The sequence below is a fragment of the Eubalaena glacialis genome, chromosome 3 (genome assembly GCF_028564815.1).
Source record: "Eubalaena glacialis isolate mEubGla1 chromosome 3, mEubGla1.1.hap2.+ XY, whole genome shotgun sequence".
Lineage (NCBI taxonomy): Eukaryota > Metazoa > Chordata > Mammalia > Artiodactyla > Balaenidae > Eubalaena > Eubalaena glacialis.
Genome location: NC_083718.1, coordinates 172974286 through 172985482, shown reverse-complemented (window position 1 = coordinate 172985482; position 11197 = coordinate 172974286). Strand labels below are relative to the sequence as shown.

The window sequence follows — 11197 nt, the reverse complement described above, 5'->3', positions numbered from 1 at the left end:
ATTAATTTTTGCCAGTCTGGTGGAAGTAAAGTGGCAGCTCTTGGCTGTCTTGATTTGCATGTCTCTGATTATAATTAAATTTGAGCCTTTTTTTTCTTTTTTTTTTTTGTATGCTTAGTATGTGAAACTAAGGTATTTATATATCCTTTGCTTATTTTCCTATTTGAGTTCCTGTCTTGTTGATTTGTAGGAATTCTTTGTATATTCTAGACATTCTTTTATTTGTTTTAAACACTGCAAATACTTTCTCCCAGTGCCTATTTATATCCTTTGCCTACTTTTTTTAAATTTGATTTCCTGTCTTCTTAGTTTGTAGGAACTGTGTGTATATTCTAGACATTATTCCTTGTTTGTTTTAAACATTGCAAATACCTTCTCCCAGTCTGCAACCTTCATGTTAAATTTGTGATGTCATTAATTAAGCAGGTGTCCTAAATTTTGACCTTAGAATTTGGAGTCTTGTTTAGGAAGTCTTTATTTACACCTGGGTAACAGATTTTCCTGTATTTTCTAATATTAGCTTTATAGTTTTAACTTTCACATTTATGTCTTTAATCCATCTGGAGTCCACTTTTAACATAGTTTCAAGTAAAAATTCAGCTTTTTTCTCTATACAGTGAATTCGTTTTTCTATAACTGTCAGAAAAACAATCTTTCCAGTGTTTTGTGATGCCACCTTTATCACATGTTAACTTCCCATATATATACTTTATTTATAAGCTCTCCATTCTATTCCATTGATCCTTTTCTTTGTTTCAGTGCCAGCAACACAATATTTTTATTACTGTGGCTTCGTGGTAGAGCCAGTTCTACCAGTAGGGCAGGTCTCCCTACTTTTATTTCCCTCTGAAAATAGACTTAGCTTTCATAGACCTTTATTCTTTCATATTCATTTTAGAGTGGGTTTTAGTTTCTCAACGTTACTACTGGAATTTTTATTGGAATTTCATTGAACACATATAGATTAATTTGGGGGAGAACTGACATCTTTGCATGGAACACTCCCTCACCAGAATTCAATGTGGCAGGCTTCCTTCACCTCTTTCAGGTCTTTGCTGAAACATCAGGAAAGCCTTCCCTGACCATCCTAAATTAAGTAGCACCCTCACTCCTCATCACTCTTTCTTTCTCTTATTTAATCTTTTTCATAGCACTTATTACTATCCAACTTTAGATTATTTAATCACTGCTTCTCTGCTAAAGATGTAAGATTCGTGAGGATAGGTGCCCTGTTTTGTTCTCTGCTGCACCCCTAGTACCCAGAGCAATGCCTGGCGTATGGTAGCCACTCTGAATATTTGTTAAACAAATGAATAAAATCTTTACACTACTGAAGTTATCTGAATTATGACATTTATTCAGGCCTTCTAATGTCCCTGAATGGAGTTTAGTTTTTTTCCTTGATAAACTTCTTAGGCATTGCTTTGTGGTAAGGGAAGTTTGCCTGCCATTCCAGTAATCAATAATTGTTGCCTGCCATCAAGGCATCAGGCACTACAGCCACCTCCCCACACCCACAACAGTGCACCCTGAGGAGAATTCAGGATAGAGGAAAATAGGAAATATTCTGTGCTCTGGATACTGGCCCTAGAGAGTTAAGCTGCATATCTAAAGAAAAATTTCAATGAGCCCAGAATCTTGCATCTTCCCATATGTAGAAAAGCTCTAAAATCACTAACTGGAGATGTTTGTTTTTTGTGATTAGCAGTAATCTTTTAATGTTCGTCTACACGGTTTTTCAGCAAAAACTCTCCTATATATCCTGGCTTCGGAGTAGTTCCTCAGAGCTATCTGAGAGGCTGTCTCCCAGGCCCTAGTCCTCAGGTCCTGAATAAAACTTAACTTGCAACTTTTAGGTCGTACGTTTTTCTTCAGTCCACAGTTTTTAGGCCAATTACTATAGACCAGGAGTTGGCAAACTATACCTGTGCATGTCAGCCTGTGCTCTGGTTTTGTAAATAAAATTTTATTGGAACATCCACATTCATTCATTCAATACTGTCTATGGCTGCTTTTGTTCAACAGTGACGGAGTTGAATGGCTGCAACAGAGACCACATGACCTGCCAGAAACTATTTACCGTTTGCTCTTTACAGAAAGAGTTTGCAGATCTTTGCTATAGACTTTAGTTTAGTTGCTACCGTAGATTGTGTTATATTTTTTATTACATTTTTAAGGTGGTTATTCCTAATAGAGAAGAACACTATTGAATTTTGTAAGATGATTTCTATTCTTGCAAACTTGATAATAACTCTTTTATAGTTCTGATAGTTTGCCTGTTGATTATATTGTGTTTTCCATATAGACTATCATATCATTGGCAAGAATGGCAAGCAAAAGGGTACACACATCTTTCACTTTTTCTCATCTAAAAGAATTGGCCAGACTCTCCAAGACTCTAGATAACACTAATAATGAGCATCCACGACTTAGTCCTGACCTTAATGCTACTGCATCAAGTTTCTCTAAGTACGAAAAAAATCATAATTTTTACCCTTTGGTCCATCAATGTGGTGAATTATATTGACAGATTTTCTGCTGTTGGGCCATCCTAGTACTCCTGGGATAACTCCTATGCATCATAATTTTATCCTTTAAATGCCCTGTTGGATTTGAGTACCTATTATTTTGTTTAGGGTATTTGCTCTGTGGACTACCTTAATTGCCATCCAGAGATCTATGCAATGTGACTACTCCCTATTTTTCCAACCTCTCTGCTGGAACTACAAGCTAAGCACTATGCTAGACACTGGGTTACAGCAGAGGCTAAGATACAGTCTCTGTCTTTAATAGCTCCCATTATAATGGCAGAAACAGGCATCTATACAGTTTGTGTAGTCACCAAAGGTATGCAAACAAAGGGCTCCTTCCCAAAACAAATGAATCTTTAGCACTGAACAAGAAGGTCTGCTTCCTTTTTCTTGGATGTAACTCAATACTCTTGCTTATGTATTATCTTCCTTAATACCCTTTCACTTTTGCCTTTTCCACTCATCTCTGGCTATGTGACACCTACACAACCAAAAAGCAAGATCAAATAATGGAAAGCATGTAACACAGTGCTTACGGGCTCAGATTTGAGAGACAAATAGGTTCCAGTTCGAGCTATGCCATTTACTAGCTATGTGACCTTGGACTTATTGCATCACCTTCCAGACAATCCATTTCCTCGTCTGTCAAATTTAGAATAATAATAATACATTCATCACAAAGAGGATATAATGAACTGACCTTTGTGAAGGCTTTCAACACAGGGCCTGACAAACCGCCAGGATTTTCCCTTTCTATCCTTCTGTGATCATTCCTGGAACACAAGAAAGTCACGAAGTCTCTTTCCTGTGACTTCTGAAATTTGATGGTAGCTAAATAGCATCACTTGTTTTACATTTCATCATGTTCCCTATACAGTAATTCTTTGTATATCTTGGCTTCTAGTGCCACCATTTAAGAGCTATTTGTATATTGGGCAAGTTATTTAAGCTCTCAGAATATCTATTTTCTCATCTATAAAACAAGCATAATTACAAGAGTATTTCATAGAGTTGTCATATTAATTAAATGATCAATATGCATAAAGGCCTAGCACAGTGCTTGGCACATAAGTGCTTAACACTTGATAGCTATTTTCAATTTTAGTATTATTAATAAGGCTATATGCTTCTTAAGGGGAGAAATTGTGTTTTGTAATATAATATAATGGCTAAGAGCACAGACTCTGGAGTCTTCAGTTCAAATCTGAACACCACAAGTATGTTGCTCAAGCTGGGTAAATCTCTCTAGGCCTCAGTCTTCTTATCTGCAAAATGGGGATGATTAAAAAAAAAACCACAACAGTTCCTGGAGGTTGTTGTAGAGATTAAAGGAGATAATACACTTATTTGGCATTTAGCAGAGTGTCTGACATAAATACTGATTTATTGAGCAATTATCGTGTGCCAGGTTATGTGCTAAATGTTTTATTTAGCCTTGTTCTAAATATTTTTTTCTGTGAACCCCATAACCCCTGCTTAGTACTACTCATATACTAACCTTTCAAATATTTATTGAATGAATGAGTGAGTGAATTAGTGAATGCTGACTTGTAGACCATAAGAATCTTGCCTGCATTAGCTGGTTTGTCCCAGGTTAACACTCCTCATTCCTCTGCGATGAGTTAGTGTATAAGCCATGAGGTTCAGCATCTGTAAAAAGCAGGAGAGCATGGAAAGGGGGTAGATTTTAGACCCTGACTCTTTTACTCTAGAGAAATCACTCATCCTTTAGTGCTTGAATTTATTTCTCAGAACTGGTAAAATGAATTATAAAATGTTGCTGTAGGCAAAAGTGATAAAATTTACATTTAAGGTCATGGAGAACATAGAGAAAGGAACACCTCTTTGGAGGAAATAAAAATCAATGCAACTGTTCTTGAGGGCAGTTAGCCTAAGGAAGTAATTAAGGATTGTGCACAAAGGTGTAGTATAAGGCATCTTATACTACATCACCATGTTAGTGATGTGTATAAATCAAAAAATGGAAATAATCTAGATGTCTCATAAAAGGAAGTGGAATAATTAAATGATACTTCATCCACAAAATGGCTGCATGGATATCGTGCAGCCATTCAAAAAAAAGAAAATGTGTGGAAAATGAATTTAGCAACATGGAAAAATGTGCCAGTTCGTTAACTTATTGACTTTGTGACCTTAGGCAAATTACTTCTCTGCTTCAGTCTCATCATTAAATGGGAGTACTAATATTGCCTTCCTTATAGAATTATCATGAGGACTGAATGAATTATTACATGTAAAACTACTTGGAATTGTACCTGACCCATAGTAAACGTTTTGTAGATATGAGCTATAATTATTATGTGGGGGAAAAAAAAGTTTAAAAACAACGTGTATGGTATGCTATATATATATATATATATATACACTTTCCCCCCCCCCCCCCCACACCTTGCAGGATCTTAGTTCCCCAACCAGGTATCAAAACTGTGTCCCGGGGGCGGAACGCGGCGGCGGCGGTGGCGGCGGCTCCGTGTCACCGGAGCCCGAGCGCGCAGGCCCGTCCCGTGCCGGCTGTCGGGGGCGGGCGGCCGGGTCGAGGGCGCCACGTGGTTCATGTATGTGCTGAGCTGGCTGTCGCTCTTCATCCAGGTGGCCTTCATCACGCTGGCCGTCGCAGCCGGACTCTATTACCTGGCAGAATTGATAGAAGAATACACAGTGGCCACCAGCAGGATCATAGAATATAGGGTCTGGTTCTCCACAGCTGTGCTGATTGGCCTCTACGTTTTTGAGTGCTTCCCCACCTACATGATTGGCGTGGGCCTCTTCCTGGTCTACCTGGTCTACTTTGGCCTCCTCCAGACCTTCCCCTTCATCATGTTCACCTCGCCTAACTTCATCCTGTCGTGCGGGCTAGTGGTGGTGAATCATTACCTAGCGTTTCAGTTTTTTGCAGAGGAATATTATCCTTTCTCAGAGGTCCTGGCCTATTTCACTTTCTGTCTGTGGATAATCCCGTTTGCGTTCTTTGTGTCACCGTCGGCTGGGGAGAACGTCCTGCCTGCCACCATGCAGCCTGGAGATGATGTGGTCTCCAATTACTTCACCAAAGGCAAGCGGGGCAAACGCTTAGGGATCCTGGTTGTCTTCTCCTTCATCAAAGAGGCCTTTCTACCCAGTCGGCAGAAGATATACTGACTTTCTGCGGAGGGGATGCTGGGGCAAGATCAGGAGAGTCAGGCCCCTGGGCCTCTGCACTAGGTGGGGGCCGGGAGCTGGAAGGCACCTTTCCCCAGCCCTGGCCCTCCTTCCCTCGACTCCCCCGGAAGTCCCCATCCCCACTGTCCTCAGGAGGCTCAGCTTGGCTCAGATCTGATGCTGCCAGAGGCTGAGACCTCAGAGGGCGCCAGGGAGGATGCGGTGCCTGCTTAGCCAGGAGGCCGTGGTCCACCTGGGTGTGCAGAAGCTGAGCTCCTGTGGCCCTCCCGCCCCCTCCTGTGATGGGTCAGGAGTTCTGGCTCAGCCAGGGCAGGCAGGGCAGGGGCCGTGAAGCTGGAGAGCAGACAGGGATAATTGCTATGGGCAGATGGCCGTGGGGAGGGGCCGTGGCTTAGCACTTGCAAGAGAAAGTTTTCGCTGTTGAACTGTGATTTCTGTCCAAGTGCTGATTCCCGTTTGAATAAAGATTCTAGGTGGCCCTGTTTGCCTTAATACCCTGAAAAAAAAAAGAAAAGAAAGAAAGAAACTGTCCCCTGCAGTGGAAGCGCAGAGTCCTAACCACTGGACCACCAGGGAATTCCCTGGTGTGCTATTTTTTATAAAACATGTTCTATAGAGAAAATGGTGTGAGGGTAAATACTTCAAAATGTTAATGGTCTTTGCTTGGTGTTGGAAATAAGCTGTACTTTTATTGTTTCTGCCTTTTTTTTTTTTTTTAAACGATGAATGTATATTTCTTATGTAACTGAAAAGTAATAATAGTTAAAAAAAAAAAAACCAGTAAGAGATCATTGCTTTTGTAGGGGAGTAATGGGTATCTGGAATTTTCCACCCTGTCTGTGCTCTGCTTTTTTTTTTTTAATAAATTTATTTATTTATTTATTTTTGGCTGCGTTGGGTCTTCGTTGCTGTGTGGGCTTTTCTCTGGTTGCGGCCAGCGGGGGGGCTACTCTTCCTTGCGGTGCGCGGGCTTCTCATTGAGGTGGCTTCTCTTGTGGAGCACCAGCTCTAGGCATGTGGGCTCAGTAGTTGTGGCACTCAAGCTCAGTAGTTGTGGCTCGCAGGCTCAGTAGTTGTGGTGCATGGGCTTAGTTGCTCCACAGTATGTGGGATCTTCCCGGACCAGGGCTTGAACCCGTGTCCCCTGAATTGGCAGGCGGATTCTTAACCACTGCACCACCAGGGAAGCCCCAAACCACTTGACTTTAAAATTGGTTCATATGAAATATTTTTCTAGCTCCTAACTTATTAAAATTGTGATACCAAGTTCTTGTTTTAGATGCAGTGAAATGGGTATTCTGCTGTTTCCCTGGCATTATAAATTAGTGAAAACCTACTGGAAAACAATTTGGAAGTAACTATCAAGAACCATCAAATCCTCATACCCTTTGATCCAACATTCCCACTTCTGGTAATCCAGGCTGAGGAAATAAGCAAAAATTTGGGGAAAAGTTTATATATTTCATAATAAACCACTTAAAACAACCTAAATGTTCAGCAAAAGAGAAGTGGTTAAGTAAATTCTGCCATATCCATTTGATGAAATATTATGCAGCCATTAAAAATATTATTATGAGGACTCTACAGCAACATGAAAATATGCTTATGACATAAGTTAAATTAGGTTAGCGTGTTACAAATGATATGTACACTATTACTACTATTTTTAAAACTGTATATTACAGAAAGATAAGGAAAATGCACCAAAATGATAGCAGTTGTATTGTAAGCTATGGGTAATTTTCTTTTTTGTTTTAGTAGTCTAATTGGACTTTTTTTTTTTAATAATTTATTTTATTTATTTATTTATTTTATTTTTGGCTGCATTGGGTCTTTGTTGCAGTGCGTGGGCTCCTCATTGCGGTGGCTTCTCTTGTTGCAGAGCACAGGCTCTAGGCACATGGGCTTCAGTAGTTGCGGCACGTGGGCTTCAGTAGTTGCGGCTCGTGGGCTCAGTAGTTGTGGCTCACGGGCTCTAGAGTGCAGGCTCAGTAGTTGTGGCGCATGGGCTTAGTTGCTCCGTGGCATGTGGGATCTTCCCAAACCAGGGCTCGAACCCGTGTCCCCTGCATTGGCAGGCAGATCCTTAACCACTGTGCCACCAGGGAAGCCCTAATTGGACTTTACTGCTTTTATCTTTTAAAAATTAGTTTATTTTAAATGGATAAAATCCTTGGGAATTCCCTGGCAGTCCAGCGGTTACGACTCCACACTTTCACTGCTGAGGGCACGGGTTCAGTCCCTGGTGGGCGAGCTAAGATCCCGCAAGCTGCACTGCCAAAAATAAAATAAAGGGATAAAATCCATGTAAAAGCTATATAAGAAAGTTAGTCTTAACTTCATCTTCCCCTGTACCCTATTTATTCACCAACTTCTGATTATTTCAAACATTGAATTTATCTTTACAGAAGATGAAGATTTGCTACTGATGAGGATATTCAGAAGAATGTGTTATAGACCCTGAAGAAATTTCTAAACTGGGTACCCCAAAAATGTTCTGGGGAGTGGAAGCATCCCTGGAATAAGTGCACTGCCTCCAAGGTAATGACAACTTGAAGTAAACAACATTCATTTGTACGTATAGGGTGTGTCCTGTTTTTAAAGAACCAGGCATAATACTGTTCTGGGCCCCAGACTGACCTTAAACTGGGACCACTCCTGAAATTCAGTCCTTATTAGATGTACCTGATAAGATAGGTGGCCTACAGGTAATAATCAATGTTAACCATTTATTAAGCACTTACTGTGTTCTGGGCACTGTGCTAAAAAAATGCAAAAACTGTCGCATCTTAAACTCTTTCAACAATCTTTTGAGACAGACATTATTATCTTCATTTTACTGGTAAGGAAACTGAGACTCATGGAGAAACATGACCAAGGTCACAGCTGTGAGAGGTAGAACTAGATTTTAACCTAGGTTGTCTGACTTCAGGCATATCTTCTCAAGGCTCACTTGCTGTGCAGTCCTGCTCTTATTACTTGCATAAGTTTATTGGGGTGGGGATGGAGGGCTATAGTGATGAGGAAGCAGAGAAAAGTTTGCATAGGGAAGACAGCCTGATGTCTGTGTATGACATTAGTCCCAACGCGAGCCTTGAGGACATGTCTGTATCAGATTCATGTAGAGAAAGGGGTTGTAGGTTAAAGCTTTTTCCTGTTCCATTCCAGTTCTCATGCAGAGCTACTCTGGGGTCCAGAGGACAAATATGTGACAAAGTAGAGAAGGGTCTCTTCTACTCTTTTTTTTTTCAGTATAGTTGATTTACAATATTGTGTTAGTTTCAGGTGTACAGCAAAGTGATTCAGTCATTTTATATATATATATGTATTCTTTTTCAGATTCTTTTCCCTGTATATAGCAAGAGATTCAGTCATATATACATATATATTCTTTTTCAGATTCTTTTCCATTATAGGTTATTACAAAATATTGAGTATATTTCTCTGTGCTGTACAGTAGGTCCTCATTGGTTACCTATTTTATATATAGTAGTATGTATATATTAATCACAGTCTCCTAATTTATTCTCCCCCCTTTCCCCTTTAGTAACCATAAATTTGTTTTCTGTGTCTCTGGGTCTATTTCTGTTTTGTATATAAGCTCATTTGTATCATTTTTTTTTGTTAGATTCCACATATAAGCACTATCATATGATATTTGTCTTCCTCTGTCTGGCTTACTTCACTTAGTATGATAATCTCTAGGTCCATCCATGTTGCTGCAAATGGCATTATTTCATTCTTTTTATGGCTGAGTAATATTCATATATATATCACATCATCTTCTACTCTTTGAAATACACTCCACTTTGTTACAACTTAGATTTTGAGGGATTGTTCTGTTACTTTGAGGCAGACACAAAAGAGGTTACAAGAGCAGCAGAGTTCTTGAATGCAACAGTCTTCAGTGTGTCTCTCTCTTGAGTCATAGTGCTCCAATCTGGATAGGTGGCATCCAGATGCTATGTCTGGAGCACAGTTGTCATCCTAGAATGTTCCTTACAGCCTCTTGGGAATTATCTTTGCTTCTCTCCTGTGTTGACTCTCCTGTTTCCTGAATCCCATAACTTTCTTTCTCTTTTCTAAAAAAAAAAATGTAGATATAACTGACATATAACATTGTATTAATTCAGGTGTACAACATAATGATTCAATATATGTATACATTCAAAATGATCACAGTTAAGTCTAGTTAACATCCATCACTGCACAATTTTTTTCCCTTGTGATGAGAACTTTTACCATCTACTCCATAACTTTCTCTATCTTTTTTTGCCCTCTAGTTTTGGTGGCCATGTCTTATGAAAGAATGCACTAGAAGTAAAGTCTTCTCTTGTTGCAGAGCACGGGCTCTAGGCATGTGGGCTTCAGTAGTTGTGGCACGCAGCCTCAGTAGTTGTGGCACACGGGCTTAGTTGCTCCGCGGCATGTGGGATCTTCCCAGACCAGGGCTCGAACCCGTGTCCCCTGCATTGGCAGGCAGATTCTTAACCACTATGCCACCAGAGAAGTCCGAAGTAAAGTTTTTTAACACCTTGTATATCTTTTTTTTTTTTTTTTTTTTTGGCCAGGCCATGCAACTTGCAGGATCTTTGTTCCCCGACCAGGGATTGAACCAAGGCCCACAGCAGTGAAAGTGCCAAGTCCTAACTACCGGACCACTAGGGAATTCCCAACACCTTGTATATCTGATTGTGTCTTATCCATATGTTTTAATGATGGTATTGATGGTTTAACAGGGTATAGGATCCTAGGTTGAAAATCATCATCTTTCAGAATTTTGAAGGTATTCTTCCCTTCTCTTCTACTTCTAGGTCTGAAGGTCTGAAGCCATTCTGATCCCTGAGCCTCTATCTGGGACCAGTTTCTTATCTTCTTAGAAGATTATAGAATCTTGTCTTTGTCAACAGTGTTCTGATATTTCACAGTGCGTGGGTCCTAATGTGGGTCTATTCTCATTTATTGTCCTGGGTACTCCTTATTTTATGATTTCCTCATCCCTTTTTTATATATTCTCTCTTTATGAAACTTTTATCCAGCTGTTGCACTTCCTTGACTGGTTCTCTAATTTTCTTGTCTTTTCTCCTCCTAGTTTCCATATCTGTGTCTTTTTGCTATACTTCTAGGGGATTTCCTCAGCTTTATCTTCCATTCTTTCTATTGGGCTCTCGCTTCTGCTTTCATGGTTTTTTCATTTCAAAGAACTTTTTTTTCCCTTCTGAATATTCTTTATTATTGTTTATTGCTATTTTTTCATATATTCAGATATCTTTTCTTCTAGTTGAGGCTATGCGTGATAGTTTTAAAATTTTTATTTTCTCTGCATTGTCTCAGTTTCTTCCAAGTTTCTTTCTTCTCTTTGTTTTCATCTCTTTCTTTCCTGTTAGAGGAAATCCTCGTGTCCCATAATCCTTGACTTTCTGCCCATGAATAAAAGTGGGGGACTAAAAGCTGATTGGAAACTCTGTGCATGAAGGGGAGAATCA

General features: G+C 39.8%; 1 protein-coding gene across 1 annotated transcript; it reads left to right on the top strand.

The window, feature by feature from the left end:
• Positions 1-5088: 5088 nt before the first annotated feature.
• Positions 5089-5690, top strand: LOC133088810 (protein TEX261-like). Its single transcript, XM_061186897.1, has one exon. The coding sequence runs from the start codon at positions 5106-5108 to the stop codon at positions 5688-5690; it is 585 nt and encodes a 194-aa protein (XP_061042880.1). The 5' UTR covers positions 5089-5105.
• Positions 5691-11197: the final 5507 nt, after the last annotated feature.